This window comes from Gracilinanus agilis, chromosome 1 (assembly GCF_016433145.1).
Source record: "Gracilinanus agilis isolate LMUSP501 chromosome 1, AgileGrace, whole genome shotgun sequence".
NCBI lineage: Eukaryota > Metazoa > Chordata > Mammalia > Didelphimorphia > Didelphidae > Gracilinanus > Gracilinanus agilis.
In genome coordinates, this window is record NC_058130.1 from 547,278,950 (window position 1) to 547,295,242 (window position 16,293).

The 16,293-nt window shown below is 40.7% G+C and overlaps 2 protein-coding genes across 2 annotated transcripts in view; both read left to right on the plus strand.

Annotated features, from left to right (window-relative positions):
- NDC80 (NDC80 kinetochore complex component) overlaps positions 1-13,396 on the plus strand; it is a 75,045-nt gene extending 61,649 nt beyond the window's left edge. Inside the window, exons 11-12 of the mRNA XM_044683045.1 lie at positions 12,608-12,834; positions 13,128-13,396. Coding sequence (XP_044538980.1) covers positions 12,608-12,834; positions 13,128-13,396 — 496 coding nt within the window. The remainder of the gene's footprint in view (positions 1-12,607; positions 12,835-13,127) is intronic.
- A 267-nt stretch (positions 13,397-13,663) lies between these two features.
- The window catches only part of SMCHD1 (structural maintenance of chromosomes flexible hinge domain containing 1), a 175,424-nt gene continuing 172,794 nt past the window's right edge, over positions 13,664-16,293 (plus strand). Inside the window, exon 1 of the mRNA XM_044666720.1 lies at positions 13,664-13,834. Within this exon, the coding sequence (XP_044522655.1) occupies positions 13,664-13,834 (171 nt within the window). The remainder of the gene's footprint in view (positions 13,835-16,293) is intronic.

Here is a 16,293-nt window from a genome sequence, read left to right on the forward strand (position 1 = left end):
TACTTCCTGTTAAGGAGTTCCGGCTTTGAACTTGGAGCTGAAGGATCTTGGATGAGACCTCAGGCAGATTCTACTCTGAATGGTCACATGGGTAAGTTAGGCTGACTTCCTTGGGCTTACTTTGGCATTTCCAAACTCTACCTTTAAGTAGGCTCTAGCCTATCTGATTGCTAGGCCTTGTGGCTTGTAGCCTCATTTATTTAGCCTTTTAACCTTCTTTCTCCATCCAGGCCTCTACAGGCCTGGACTAGCCTCTCCCTCTCTCTATTTCCCTACCTTTTAGCTTCCTAATTGTAAATAAACTACCTTAAACCCGATCCTGACTTAGGTCTATTTTAATTACGGAATCAATCTGAATTGTTGATTCCTGGTGGCCACACTTTAATTATATATCTATAAATACCTTAAATCTCCCTCTTAAAAAGTTTATATCATGGATCTTGATATTAAGACCAAGGACCCCAAATTTCCATTAACACACTCATAGATCCCATGTCTGTAGGAGGAAACATGATGCTATGCACAGCCTGTATAGATGACAGAGCTGTTGATTTAAATTTGCACTCTGTGTTCATTTCTGTTGTTCTGTTTCTCTCCATTCCATTGTCAGCTTGCTTTATATTGGGTTCCTCTCTATGCTTGTCCTTTAAGCATTGAAAGTTTTCTTCAGGTGGAGGATCCCTGAAGTAACACAAACTTGGAGATGTGGCAGCTTTTGACTTAAGTCTTCCTTCAAGGTTGGTCTTGGTTTAAACCTTTTGACTGTGAGATCTAATTTCAGACTCCCTTCTTTTTCAAGGCAGTTTTTCTGTGTACTTTTACTTCCAGCATTGCATAGTACTGGAGAGTGGCTTGTGTTAATGCTTAAGGATATAGCTCTTTCTTTCTCAATGGTCTGTATAGGTTCTTTTTTGCTGTCAGTGTCTTTCTTTGTATGACACTGTTCAGAACAACCAGTTAAGCTTTTGTTTTCTATATTTGCATATTGCTTTAGCATTGGTTGATCTAATTGATTTCCTTGTTAATTTTCTATTGATGCTTCATGTTGCTTTATATCTGTACCAGATTTCTCAGGTATTGCTAAAGATTTTATATTTGCATTTGATGTTTTTAATGTCTTTCCTATTGCAATGTCATTATGATTATTCGATGCTATTTCAATTGTGTTTAAATCAAAGTTTTGTGTAAGTTCAAGTATATTTTTGCTATCAGTTTTTGAATCACTGTCTTTTATCCCATAGATTCTATTCCTAGTCTCTATAACATCCTGTTTCATCTCCATCTCTTCTTCTGACTTTTGCCTATAATCAAGTTTTACTTCAGCATGCCCATTATTTATTATTACATTTCCCAGCTCCTCTTCTTTGTTTTCTTTTGCCTTTCCACTGTTATACCACTTTTCTCTTGTTTCTAGTGTTAACACAGCTTCCTCAATTCATAAATTTGTACATGATTTCACTCCTTATGCAACATATTTCTTCATCGTGGCTAAACTTGGACTGCTACTAGAGCTTACACATGCATGGTCACAGCATTTTGATCTGTTGTTGTTATATCTATTGTTATTGTTGTTGTTATTATACTTGAGTTGTTGTAAGTATTCCTTCTATTATTGTTATTACCCTTGGTGTTGAAATTAATTTGGGTCTTGTAATAACAGTCCTTAATAATATGGTCAAATTTCTGACAGAGAAAGTATTTCCTTTCAGTGTTGTTTTGTCTCTGGTGCCCCTGGTTCATTAGATTTGGGGTTTGCTAAGCTATGTTCTTAATTTCCTCAATTTCTTTCTGTTTTAAGGTCGTTTTAGCTTCCTTAAGTTGCTTCTTATGGTCTGCTATGATATTATCCTTTTCTTTGTCAGTGTTCTTCATGGGATTAGGCTCTCTATTGTGGGATGCATGGATGTAAGATGCAGTCTTCCTGAGGTCTTCAAAGGATAGAGATTCCCACCCTGGGCAATGTAATTTAAAATAAGTTAGGATCAGGAGTGCACCGCCTTTGATGAACTGGAGTCTGACATGCTGGAGATTATTTTTAGACATGTCCTGGAACCCGAGGATATTCTCCCCAGCTTCGATATCAGCCTATCCCGGAAAGTGCTAGGATGTTCAGATTCTCCTTGCCTCAGTTTCTCAAAACATCCCCAACTATCGGGACACTTTGTATGAATTTTCATTGCCTCACCTATGTCTTCCCTACAACATCATAGGAATGCCATGTTCCCATGGGATGACAATTCCAAGTCCTCATACTCCTGTGGCCAAGAGGCTAGGTTAGGGTTGCTCCTAGTCTCTGCAATGAACTTAGCCTTTTCACTGGGGGTAAATAATTCCAATAAAAGGATCTCAATGTCTTTAAATGTGGGATGTTAAAGCCTGACCACTCTCTGGTATTTTTTGATTGCCTTGAATAGGTCTGAAAAGAATGGGGGCATTCTCTTTTTTAAGATTTTTAGGTCCCTACTGGAGAACGGCTTGTATCCCTTAACATGGAGTATTCCAGAATCAAGCTGGACAACTGTCCAGTCACAAATTGGTAAAATAGGGACTGCTGCCTCCTCCCCCTTTGCTGTTTCTTGCTTGCTCTTTGCTTTGCCATTACTCTGATTGATTCCTCTACCAATTCTACCTGCATGATATTCTAGGTCTCTGTATCTTTGTCTTCCCTGAGTTCCTTGTTAATTTCTATTAGGTCTTTAATCAGGGTCAGACTTGGCAAGAATTCAAAGATGGTCACAGGAACAGATGCCAAAGGATCAGTAATGGCTTGAGTCTGCTTGATTCAGGAGATAGCAGGTTAACACCTCCTCCTTCTATCAGTTTCCCAAAACCAACTCTTCTGCTTGGGGCTTTGTCCCCTTCTATACCTTGGTTCCAATGGTCTTCAACTGACCCTGCCTTCTTGGACTCCATTAAAATTCTACCCTACACAAAATAAGGATATGCAACAAGGACTCAATGGCACTGGTTTCTGGATGTGACATTTCCTCTCCCATTCCTTTGCCTCCTTGCCTCTATAAGGAAAACTCATTTGGTCAGTAGGACAGGGTATGGTAACTTGAGTGATCTTCAGAAATCCACCAAGTTAGAACAATCAGGCTCCACCTGGGTGAGACCTGCTCTCAGGTAACCAGCAGGCTATGTCAGAAGAGACAAGAGCCTATCAAGTCCCAGTGACATCTTTGTTGGCTGACAGGAAAATCAATTCTTACTGAGGGAAAACTAGAGAAACCTGGTCACATCACATATGTATGCCTAATAAATATCCATGTTTGTTTTCTCAGATAGACTATAAGCTCCTTGAAGGCAGAGACTGTTAAACCTCTGTCTTTGTATCCCCGGTGCTTGGCATTAGTGTTTGGCATGTAGTAAGTATTTAATGATTTGTTATACCCTCTTTTTGACAATTGCATTCTCTCCGGAAGTTTTAACTACCATTTCCATATAAGTGACTTCTAAATATTATTTCCAGTTTTGATTTCTCTTATGAATTCCAGCCCAGTTCTATCCTTTAAACTTCCTACAGTATAGTTCCATAAACCTGCTTCTAATTTCAATCTTTGTGTCCATGGAATTGCCCACAAATATATTTGTAATATTGGAGTTGGCTTTGACTTTTCTTTCTACCTGCCATATCTAATTAAAAAGTCTTATGGGGCAGTTAGATGTGACTCAGTGTATTGAGAGCCAGACCTGGAGATAGGAGGTCCTGGATTCAAATTTGGCCTCAGACATTTCCTAGCTGTGTGACCCTGGGCTTAACCAATTACCTAACTCTTTTTCACCTTAGAACTGATACTTAGTATTGATTATAAGATAAGAAGGTAGGGTTGGTTTTTTGTTGTTTTGGTTTTTTGTTTGTTTGTTTGTTTTTTAACTTAAAGTCTCATGGACCAGTTTTCCTGATCTTTTTAAATGTGGCACTAGTTTCCATTCCTCTCAAGATACTGTTCTAGTAGCCGCCTCATTATTCCTTAGATCGGTCTAGAAGCCTCCTCTGTTTGCTCTCTCCCTTATATAATCCATACTTAGCACCATTGCCAAAATAATTTGTCTAATGCATAGATCTGGTGGTGTCATTTCTAAAATCTTACAGTGGTTCCCTATTTCCTATACTTTATTCAAATTCCTTATCTTGGCACTCAAGGCTCTTCTAGTATCACCTTACCTTTTCAGCCTCAAATATAACCTATCTGCCCTCCCAAAAAGTTAATTATACCCTCATATTTCTGTACTCATGCTCATATTGTTTCTAATGCTGGAATTTATTTCCTACTTTTTGTCACATGTTGAATATTGCCCATCATCTATAGCCAATTCAAATGCCTTCTCCTTTAGTAACCTTTCCCTGAGATCCCCAGTTTGTAATGACTTTTCCCTTCAGATGTCACATAGAACTGTTCTGTAATTCTATAATGCATTTAGAGGTAATATATGATAACAACAGATCCCACACCTAGGCCCAGAGGAACTGAGGCACTTGCTTTTTCCCCTAAGGGACTCCTAGCTCTCTGTTCATGCCTGCAGATCAAATTCAGTCCCGAAGGATTCTGGCAGAATTCTACAAACAAAGCTTATGCTCGTTCTCATTGTCTCTAGCTCTTTATGCCCCCAACCTGGAGTCTTAGGGAAAAATCACTTAAAGCTTAGATATGAATCATGTCTAGAATGTCCCCCAAAGGGAATAAAAATGTACTCGGTGTCAAGTCAAGACTCTTTATTAAGCACTATGTTGTTAAGTACTATGTGTTTTAGGACAGCTATTTATTCCCTTCTTGCAAAAAAATGAGTGTTTAATACACAAAAGACTCATAAGCCCCAATTGCTAAAGACTTAAAGCATGATATGATACTCCATAATTTCTATTATATTCTCCCTGGGAGTTTGCTACTTTAAACATTAAATCTCAGTGAGATTACTGAGCAATTATTTCACCTTCACTTTGGATCTAGACTTTGAAATCTGAGTGTATAGTTCTTTCTAGTTCAGTGGCCAGTCTTTTTTTCTTTAATTATAAAGATATTTTATTTTACCAATTACATGTAATAACAACTTTTCACTGATCTTAATTATCTCCCTCCTTCCCCTCCTTGCCTCCTCCCAGAGCTGGATAGCAATTCAATCTGGGTTACACATGTATTCTTATGCAAAACATATTTCCATACTGATCATTTTTGTAGGAGAGTAATCATCATATAAAACCAAAACTACAAATAAACTAAAGAGAAAAATCATATGCTTCTATCTGTATTCCAACTCCAACAGTTCTTTCTTTGGAGGTGGTTAGCATTCCTTGTCATATGTCTAGGTCAGTCTTTTGGGGGCAGCTATACCCCTTTCCACTGTCTTTGGAAGAACTAATAATGGGATGATATTAATCCAAAGAACAACTCCTTTGGCACTGAGCCAAGTGCCACCAGAGGAACATAGCTCAGTTCCAGGAGATTGCCCTTGATCTACCAGCAATAACACATGACGTATATTAGTGGCCCTCATATTGGTGAAATGTGAATTCCTTATTGTCAGAAAATGTCTTATCTAAATTTTGAAACTCTCCCAGTAGCTAACTCAGCATTCTATATTCAATGTTTGCAGTATAGCATAATCAATTTATTTTAGTCTCAATTTCATCTGTTAAGTCAGTGATTCCCAAAGTGGGCACCCCACCCCCTGGTGGGCGGTGATGGCCACAGGTGCATTTATCTTTCCTATTAATTGCTATTAAAATTTTTAAAAAATTAATTTCCAGGGGTGCTAAGTAATATTTTTTCTGGAAAGGGGCAGTAGGCCAAAAAAGTTTGGGAACCACTGTGTTAAGTGGACAAAACTTTTGAGCTACTGATTTCCAGGATCACAGGCATGTATGTAAAGAGACTGTAAACCTTAAGGTATTATAGAAATGTAAACTATTATCATTATTATGACAGGAATTTCTACCTCCAATTATTTTTTGGTCCTCAAAATTCATTAGAAGTATCAGCACTGATATGCCCCTGGGATCTTTCCAGTATTAGGATAGTGTTTGTGTATGTATATGTATGTACCTATGCACAAGGGTTACAGCTGAGAGGGAGAGTATCCTTTACTTTCTTGTTCTTATATTTTCAGTGTCTTCAAATAATCTATGGGTCTGAGAGACGGGGAAGAAGGGGGGAATAGTTCTAGTCCTTTGTCATATTTTAGTACTTTTAGATTAGTGGAGGTTATCATTAACTGAAGGAACTCAGATCTTCAAGTCTTTCCACTAGGCTATTTCCCTCTTTCTCTTGCTACTGCAAGTTGCAACATGTTGGAACTTGTAAAGCATTTGATCATTGCCTCCTTAGTTTTGATGAGTAAACCAAACTAGCTTCTTTTCTTTATAATTATATCTTGTATAGTGAAGGACTATAACATAGCTTTCATGTTAACTTCAAACATGCATATGCTTACAAGCAAATCAGGCAAAACTGGTTAAAGGTACTATTCCAAATTTTTTAAAATTAATTAAAAAAAACCCCTTACCTTCTGTCTTAGAATCAATACTGTGTATTGGCTCCAAGGCAAAAGAGTGGTAAGGGCTAGGCAATGGGAGTTAAGTGACTTGCCCAGGGTCACACAGCTAGGAAGTATCTGAGGCCAAGTTTGAACCTAGGACCTCCAGGCTCAAGGCCTGGCTCTCAATACACTGAGCCAACTATTCAAAAAATATTTTTAAAGGTAATATGAGTCAGATTTCTAAATTAACCATTAATCAGCATTTATTATGTGTCTACTATGTGTTTGGCACAACAGTAAGCACACCAGGGCTAGTTATAAAGAGAGAAAAATAGTACCTGCCTTCTAAGTATATATGGAATATAAACAAAATAAAATTTTTATGGTAGGGAGTCACTAGCAGCTGGAGGGACCAGAAAAGATTTCATGTAGAATATGGCATTCAAGTTGGCACCAGTTTGGGGATACCCTATGCAAATGTATGGAGAAGAGATGGAAAGTTATATGAGGAATAGTGAAACTAGTCTGGCTGAACTGTGGAGTTTATGAAGGGAAGTGATATAGACGACTGGAAAAGTAGATAGTAGCCAGGTAAGAGAAGGATTCTAAATGCTAAACAGAAGCTTTATTTAAAATTTTGCTTTTATTGAAAATAAGACTGGTAACTTTTGATTCTAATTTGTTGTTCAGTTGTGTCCAACTCTTTGTGAACCCATTTGTGGTTTTCTTAGCAAAGATACTGGAGTAGTTTGCCATTTCCTTTTCCAGCTCATTTTCTAGATGAGGAAACTGAAGCAAACAGAGAGAAGTGAATTGCCCAGAGTTACACAGCTAGTGTCTGTGGCCATATTTGCCCTCAGGAAGATGAGTCTTCTTGATTTCAGGCCCCACTCTCTATCCACTGTATCACCTAGCTGCCCTTGTGTTTTTATTTATGTGATGGCAGGGGCAGCTGGATAGCTCAGTGGAGTGAGAGTCAGGCCTAGAGACGGGAGGTCCTGGGTTCAAACCCGGCCTCAGCCACTTCCCAGCTGTGTGACCCTGGGCAAGTCACTTGACCCCCATTGCCCACCCTTACCACTCTTCCACCTATGAGACAATACACCGAAATTAAGGGTTTAAAAAAAAAAAAAGAAACATTTATTTATGTGATGGCAGATTGAAAAAGGACAGCAGCTGGGTTGAGGGAAGTAAATGTTTTAAAAGGAATGTTTATGTTTAAAGAAAAATCCCTTTGGCAGCTATTTGAGGTAGCAGAGCCTTGAGGCTGGAAGACCAATTAGAAGCTTCTTTCAATAGCTGAGTTACAAAGAACCTAATGGTAGCCCTATCAGTGGATAGGTAGCAAGTCTTGGTCAAATAAGAAACTTGTTTCCAAAGGGTGAATTTCTGAGGTCAATTCTTCCTTGTGTGGAAGAGTTCTTTGTGCTTCTATCATTTTGGCAAATTACTCTGTAACTCTCTATATAATTGCCTACACAGAGTTTCTATGGGACCACTCAATAGTTTAAGGACAGGAACAACAAAAGCAAACGATTTAAACCAAATTTGGTACACTAAGGGTAACAGATAACATAGGTTTGATTTGTGGTTCAGTTCACCACCTTAAAACAAAACAATTAATAAACATTAAGTTCCTATTAAGTACCAGGTACAGTGTTAACCTTTAGGGACACAAAAATAGGGGAGAAACACACTGTTCCTGCCCTCAAGGAACTTACAATCTAATGAGGGAGACATCAATATATACAAACAAGCTATATACAGGATAAATAGGGACTAATTAACAGAAGGCACACATTAGAATTATGAGATGCTGCGAAAGGTTTTAATATTAGAAAGGATTTTAGTTGGGATTTTTAAGGAAGCCAGGAGACAAGAAGAGTATTCTAGGTTTGGGGTACAACCAAAGAAAATGGTGGGGGAGGTCCTTTTTGTGGAACATTAAGGAGGCAAGTTTCACTGGTAGGGGCTGTAAAATTAAAATAGCTCTGAGGTACCACCTCAGACCTAGCATAACAGTGAAGTGATCAAAGTTGGAGGGGATGTGGCATTGTTGGTGCAGTTGTGGACTGGTCCAACCATTCTGGAGGGCAATTTGGAACTGCCCAAAAGGCTACAAAACAATACATACCTTTTGATCCACTACTAGATCTGTATCTCAAAGAGATTTTTAAAAAGGGGGAGGAGGACCTACTTGTACAAAAATATTTATAGCAGCTCTTTGTGGTGACAAAGAATTGGAAATTGAGGGGATGGCCATCAGTTGGGGAATGGCTGAACAAATTGTGGTATATGATGGTGATAGAATATTATTGTGCAATAAGAAATGATGAACTGATGCAGAGTGAAATAATCAGAATCAGGAGAACACTGTACAATTGTAAGAGCAATTTTGTGGAATGATCAATTCTGAAATACTCAGTTACTCTCAGCAATACAATGATCCAGGGCAATTCTGAAAGACTTCTGACAAAGAATACTATCCACCTCCAGAGAAAGAACTGTTGGAGTCATAGTGCAGATCAAAGCATACAATTTTTTACTTTAGTTTATTTGGACTATTTTGGAGTTTGGGTTTTATGAGTATTCTCTTAATACAATGAACAATATGGAAATGTTTTGCATGATAATACATTATAACCCAGATCAAATTGCTTGCCAGTTCTGGGAAGGGGGAGGGAAAAGGAGGGAAGGAGACAATTTGGGTCATGTAATTTCAGAAAACATGTGGAAAATTATTACAAGTGATTTGTAAAATATCTTTACCAAAAAACAGGGGCTGTAACATAAAAGATTTGAAAGGTTGGAGGGGACCTAGGTTATGAAGGGTTACTAAACTAATACTAAAAGATTTTATATTTGATCCTGGAAGTGATAGGGAAGTATTTATTTAATGACAAGAGCTTTCATTGTGTATATATCATCTATAATTTTAGCAGATCTGTATTAAGTTAGTATTATGCACAGACTAAAGAGATACCTTAGGAAAAAAACACTCAGGCTACCATCTTTAAAAAAAACACACACAAAGGACTTAACATTTTTGGTAGATAAAAACTATTTCTTTATCTAATCTGATAGATCATAAAATCACAGATTTAGGATTAAAAAGAACCTAAAGAGGTCATCCAATCTAACTCTCTTATTGAACAGATGAGGAAACTCAGATTTAGAGAGGTGAAATGACTTCAGTTAATTATCTGAGGCAGGATATAAAACCCATCTTCCTGACTCCAAATCTAGTGCTCTAACCACTTAGCAACACATTTTATACTAAATACTAAAAAATATTGCAAAATAGGTAGAGATTGCAGAAGATATAAATTTTGGGGGAAAATCAAACCATGTGCTACTAAGCTCATTATGAAAAATTTTATTCTGAGCTAAACTCTAAGGATTGCATGTTAAATTGCAAATCTATTATGTACCACTTAAAAAAAGTAAATAAGTTCAAACCACAACTTTGAAAACTATCCTGCTTATCTTTGCTTCTAACCATCCTTCTGTTCTAGACTGCATTAAAAAGATTCCTCAGGGGGCAGCTGGGTAGCTCAGTGGAGTGAGAGCCAGGCCTAAAGATGGGAGGTCCTAGGTTCAAACCTGGCCTCAGCCACTTCCCAGCTGTGTGACCCTGGGCAAGTCACTTGACCCCCATTGCCCACCCTTACCAATCTTCCACCTATGAGACAATACACCGAAGTACAAGGGTAAAAAAAAAAAAGATTCCTCAATGACCTTTTTTTTCTTTTATTCATCCTTCTCCCATGGGGGGGGGGTGAGAAAAATATTGACTTTGTCTGAAAATGTAAGATTATTCTGTACCCGGAGTATATTTGTATTCAGTCCTTTTCAGTCATTTCTGATCCTTCAACCTATTTGGAGTTTTCTTGGTAAAGATACCAGAGTGGTTTGCTATTTCTGTCTCCAACTCATTCATTTTACAAATGAGGAACCTGAGGCGACAGGGTTAAGTGACTTGCCCAGGGTCACATAGCTAGTATTTGATGTAAAATTTGAACTGAGGAAGATGTCTTCCGACTCCAGGTCAGGAACTCTATTCATTATGCCACCTAGCAGTGACTGCTACCACTCTGTGACTAAGTACATTTCCTGTCAAGTTGTGAGTAGCATGCTTCACCATTAGTCCTCTTTAATAGTCAATAAACATTTATTAAGTACCTGTTTATGTGTCATGCCCTGGGCTAAGAGCTGGAGATACAAATGAAGGTTAGAGGTCTGTGCTCTCAAGGAGATCACAATTCAGTGGGGGAAACAATATGTAAACAACTATGTACAAACAAGCTATATGTAGAGAAAGTAGGAAATAACAGAGGGTAGGCAATACAATTATGAAGGATTAGGAAAGGCTTTCTGTAGAAGGTGGGAGTTTGGGTGGGGCTAAAATTACCAGCTGCTAGCCAGGAAGTCTGGATGTTGAGAAAAGAGTGAAAGCAATCCAAGGCATGGAGAAATAGCACTGACACTGGTCAATGAAAATGAGGGGTTACAAGTAAGGTACAGAAGGCAGCCAGTGTCACTAGATCTCAGTGTAAATGGGGTTGGGGGGGATGCAAGGTATGCAAAGACTATAAAGATAGTATAAGATAAAGGTTTGGTTATGAAGGACTTTGAAAATCAAACACAGGATTTTATATTTTATTCTAGAGGTGATAGGGATCCACTGGAGTATACTCTTACTGTGCTTATTCCTACATGAGACACATGGTCAGGCTTGCATTTTATAAAGATCAATTCGGCAGTTGAGTAGAATATGGAATGACTTGTTTTCCCTGACCAGAATAAGAAGTTGAAAGGCAAAGCACTTTCAATAATTATTTTATACAATTTTTTTATTTTGTGGCCGGTTTGCAAACTTTACTATAAAAAACTGTTAAGTTACAGTTGGGTGGCAGGGTTAAGATAAGGTGCTGTCTATAGTCATAAAAACCTGAAATCAAACCTGACTTCAGAGTCTTTAAACTGTGGTGCTGGGCAAGTTACTTTACATGTTTTCTTAGTTTCATTTATTACATGGGGATAATAGAACCCACCTCTCAGGATTGTTGTATCAATTGATAACTGTAAAATGCTTAGCCCAGTGCCTTCCACATCTTAATCAATAGACATGTTAGCTATTATTGCCATTATTAAACTAGACAACTTTCATTTTATAATGTAAATCTCAACGTCAGCATGCACAAGTACGGCACTAGGCATCAGGGAAGGTTACACAGGAAACAGATACCCCCCACTGCTTTCTCTCAGAGAATTTATCTTTTTAGAATAAATGCAAATACAGGTAAATGTTAACAGCCTAAAGCAAATGAAAAAGCACAAAAGGAACTGAGCAAATTTACATATGTTTATGTAGAAAAATGTTTCACAAAATAATTAGTTCTAGAACATTTTGGAACAAATTTGTCTGGCATCTCTTAAAAAGTAGCCTTCTACAAGTCCTGATATATCTAGGTTCAAACGCTCTGGATATTTCTATACGTATTTATCCAAACTCTTCCATTCGACGAGATAAAAGAAACTGGCGACTCTGTATATCGTTATTTTCTCAGTTTCTCAGCCTTTGAAAAGGCAGCTGATTGTTTCTAACCACTTCTAGCAATATCGGAAAGGGGCCGGGGCTGGGCGGGTATTGTAGAAAATGTTTTTTAAAAGGCAAGTTCGAGGGCTTATTTCAAGATCATGTCAGAATGCGAGTAAAAATGAGTTAATCGGGGCCAACACCAAATGCAATAATAAGCTTAGTTTTTGCCTCATAAGGTGGCTCGAATGAATAGGCAGCTTGTTCTGAATTAAGGGGACAGAAGATAAAGCGGAAAAAGATTTTAACCTAGGGTTCGTCAACTCGTTACAATAAATGTAGTTAGTTTCATTTGTAATCCTATGCATTAAAAAATACCGAGGCGTCCAAAGGCTTCACCAGTCGGCTAAAGTGGTCCTGAAAAAAAAATGGTTAAGATCCTCTTGGTTTGTTGGGGCTATGGTTACACGGCCGATTAGCACAGCACCTGAAAGCAAGTTCACCTTAAAGTAATGGAGAAAAAGGTTTCTAGGGAATAGGCAGGTGAATGGTGATAATGGAATTGGCTGAGAATTTCCCCCTTCCCCAAAGTGGGGCGGGGTCTCATCCTAGCTTAACGAGGGGATGGAGGTGGTGGGAAGGGAGTCACGAGGCCCAGATCGCACCACCCCCAACCCCTCACTCCCACCCCCACCCCTGGGCAGCTCCGAAAGTGTTTAGAAAGCCGCCATTGGGAGCAAAACGTCAACGCCGGCCACGTGGCGTTGCAGCGCTCGAGGCCGTCCAGATGCCTCCTTCCCCCACCAAATCAGGAGCCTGTAAGTAAGTAGAGTGGGACTGGGAGCTACCGGCGCCGGGGCCTTCGGAGGCTTGGAATTATGGGGCTCAAGGCTGCTGCCCTCCCTTAGCCGCCGGAGCCCTCCCCATCAGAGGGTTCTGCGCGCTGGCCTGGCTTTGCCCTCCCTGCCTCGTGGGGCGGCGGCGCTGCTGCCGTCTAACTACAAACCTATCATTCCCTTCTTCCTCCGCTAGGGTAAAACGGGCGGGGCCCGCTCTCGAAACTCCTCCTCCCCACCGAGAGGCCTAACCTAGTCCTCCCCCGCGGGCCCAGCGAGACTAGCCCCGCCCCTTCAGCCATCGCCGCCGCCGTCTCCTCTGCGCCACAATCGGTTGCGGCCGCGCCCCCCAAACCCCTCTGCCGTCGCCGCCGCCGCCGCTACGGTCCGGAGCCCGAAGCTGACGAGTCGCGGTTCGCGGAGGGAGGCTTGGGCGTCCGTAGTCTCTAGCTTTCCGCGTTCCCTCCCCCCGAAGGAGCGCTTAGGGCGCGGAAGTGACGTGAGAAGATGGGGGAGAGACTCGTTTGAATCCGTTCCCGGGTGATCCTCGCCCGCCCCTTCGCCGCCGCTGCCTCTTCGTTTTCCTCCAGAAGCCCATCTGAAGAACGGCCGCCGTCGCGTTGCCTTTGCCGCCCGGGCTTGCGTGTCCTAAGTGGTTGGGCGCCGCTTCTCCTCTCCCCCCCCTAAACCCCGACTGGTGGTTGGAGCTGTAACAGGCAACGCCGCGAGGGGAGCCCGACTGCGGCGGCTCTGAGAGGGGCGGCCGTCGCCGCCGCCGCCAGCGCTCCCGTCTTGTCTCCTCCCCCCAAATATGGCAGCGTCTGGCGGCGGCGGCGGCAGCGGGTCGGCCGAAAGCGGCAGGAGCGGTCGCCGCACGGTGTTCCTGTTCGACCGGCGCGAAGAGCAGTCCGAGGTTGGGGAGCGCGCGCTGCACTTGGACAAGGGCGCCGACTTCTCGAGCTTCCGTAACGCCGTCTGTCAGGTAAGGAGGGAGCGCTGGAGGGGACGGGGCGGGCGGACGAATGCTGCTCCTGCTAGGCTGTGGCGCGGCGGGGCAGCCTGGAGGGGCCCGGGCCATAAACCTGTCACTCGATTGCAGCCCTCTCGTGCCCCCAGGCCTGAACTAGGGAAGCGGGGCGGGAGAAGGAAACCTGTCTATATTCTCTGAGACCCGGCCCTCCTGCAGAACCATCCTTTGCTCTGACCAGGTCTCTTCCCTCTTGAACTAGTTTGTCCTGATCCCCAACGCACGAAGCACGGGTCCCCAGCGTCTGAGGTGGCAGACACACCTTGCACCTTTCTCTGGCGTTTTGCGACCCTTGGAGACCTTGGGGGAGTGGAAGTAAACGTGCCAGATGAACGATGACTTAGACTTACTTCTTCATTCCACAAGCCAGCGAAAGTTGTTTTCTGGATAAGTCCCGACTTCAGAAAGTTGGCTTCTTTTTCAAATTAGTGTGCAACTTTTTCATTGATTAAAGAGGAAGTTGATTTGGCCTGATTTGGAAATAAGATTGGGATGCTGCCGTTAAAAATAAAGAGGGATGTGTTTATGGGGTGGTAGTATCCCTTGGGTTCCCATTGTGGGTTTGGGGTTTTTTTTTTTGGCCATTACAGTTTGGAAGTTACAAAATCCCCATGGGCACGTTTGCAACAGGCTTACTGAATGATGCTGTAGTTTCCACTTGCTTAGCCCATCATGTTCTTGGGGCATCATCACCTTGCAAAGAGGTCTTATGAAGGGTAGAGGAAAAACTTTATGAAACTTCGACCCATACTTGGGACTGCTGCCTGATGTTCAGAGTTTTCTTAACCTGGACCGTGGTTCACAAATAATTAAACCACAAAGTGTTTCCTGGAAGCCAGGCCCTTTTCTCCCCAAGAAAAACCTATTTGATACCTTTGTTTTTGTGTTAAGATGTGTTTAATAGAAATGCCAAGTGGTTTCCTGTGTGGCAAAGATTCTGTAATATGCAAAGTGTTGGGTTGGATTTTTTTTATGTTTCAGTTTCTTTCAGAATAATTTTAAGCTAAAATTTTTCTTAAACTTCCATAACTTTAAAAGACTTGGCTTTTTAATCTTTGGAGTGAGTTTTCTTGTTATTCCTCACAGCAGTAAAAGATTGTTTTTTCAAAATAGAAAATGTATTATCAAAAAGACCTTTAACAAATGCCAGTTGCTTGATTGGCTCAAAGAAAGGTTAGGTGGGATTATAACTGTTTAGAAATTTTAAATTAAAACAGTAAACTTTATGGGACAAATTCTAATGAGCTTGAACAGAGGATTTTCAGCAGCCATTCTCCCAGCTTACTTCTTAAAATACAATATTTAATTCAACAAAATGGCAATATGGTAAAATTTTGTAATATGTACTCTTGAGGTCAATAAGAATTACACATTTGTCATCAAGTAAACATGTATATATGCAACTAAGGACACATTCAATATGTTCATTTTATATCATTATAAATGTTTTGTAGAAGGTTAGTCAGTGAATGGTACTCCACTGGTTCTTGCATGTAAAAACAAATTCTTGCTTTCAAGGAGCTCACATTCTTTTTTTTTTTTTTTAAACTCTTACCTTCTGTCTTGAAGCCGATACTGTGTATTGGCTTCAAAGCAGAAGAGTGGTAAGGGTAGGCAATGGGGGTCAAGTGACTTGTCCAGGGTCACACAGTTGGAGCTCATATTCTAATGGGAGAGCAACATGTAAATATAACTGGATACAAAGAAAACAACAACTATATTTCTACATGCTTGTTTATATACGTACATACAAACATGCAGTAGTTTGAAGGCAAATGAAAAGGGAAAAAACACTTGTAGCTGGGAGAAAGGTGGTGAGATTTGAGCTAAGTTTTGAAGTCATGAAAACTTGAAAAAGGGATGGTGAGGAAGGAGCTCATTCCAGGCATTGGGACATGGGAGTGTAAAGTCTAGGAAATGAGAGATGGCTCCTTGTGTGGTGGGGGATCAGCAAAATAGCCTTTTATGTTTGATCATTTGTTTAGTCATTTAGGTACTGTCCAACTCTTCTTGGCAAAGATACTAGAGTGGTTTGCCATTTTCTTCTCCAGTTCATTTTACAGAGGAGGAAATTGGGACCAGCAGGATTAAGTGCCTTGCCCAGTATCACACTCTCAGGTGTCTAAGGCTGGATTTGAACTCTAATTTTCCCAACTCCAAGCTGATTATAGAGTGCATTAAAATATGAGAAGACTGGAAAGTAAGAAGGGGCCAGGTTATGAAAAGTTTTATGCCTAACATAGGAATTTAAAGGAAATCCATTAGAGGTTAATAGGGAGCCATTGAAGTTTTGAGTAGGAAAACTTTGGCATCTTAAGTGCAGAAATGGGGAGAAACTTGAAAAGCAGGGAGAACAATTTTCAGAAATCTTATTGAAGTCTAATTAAGAAGTGGGATGTGGGGGGGTGAAGGGG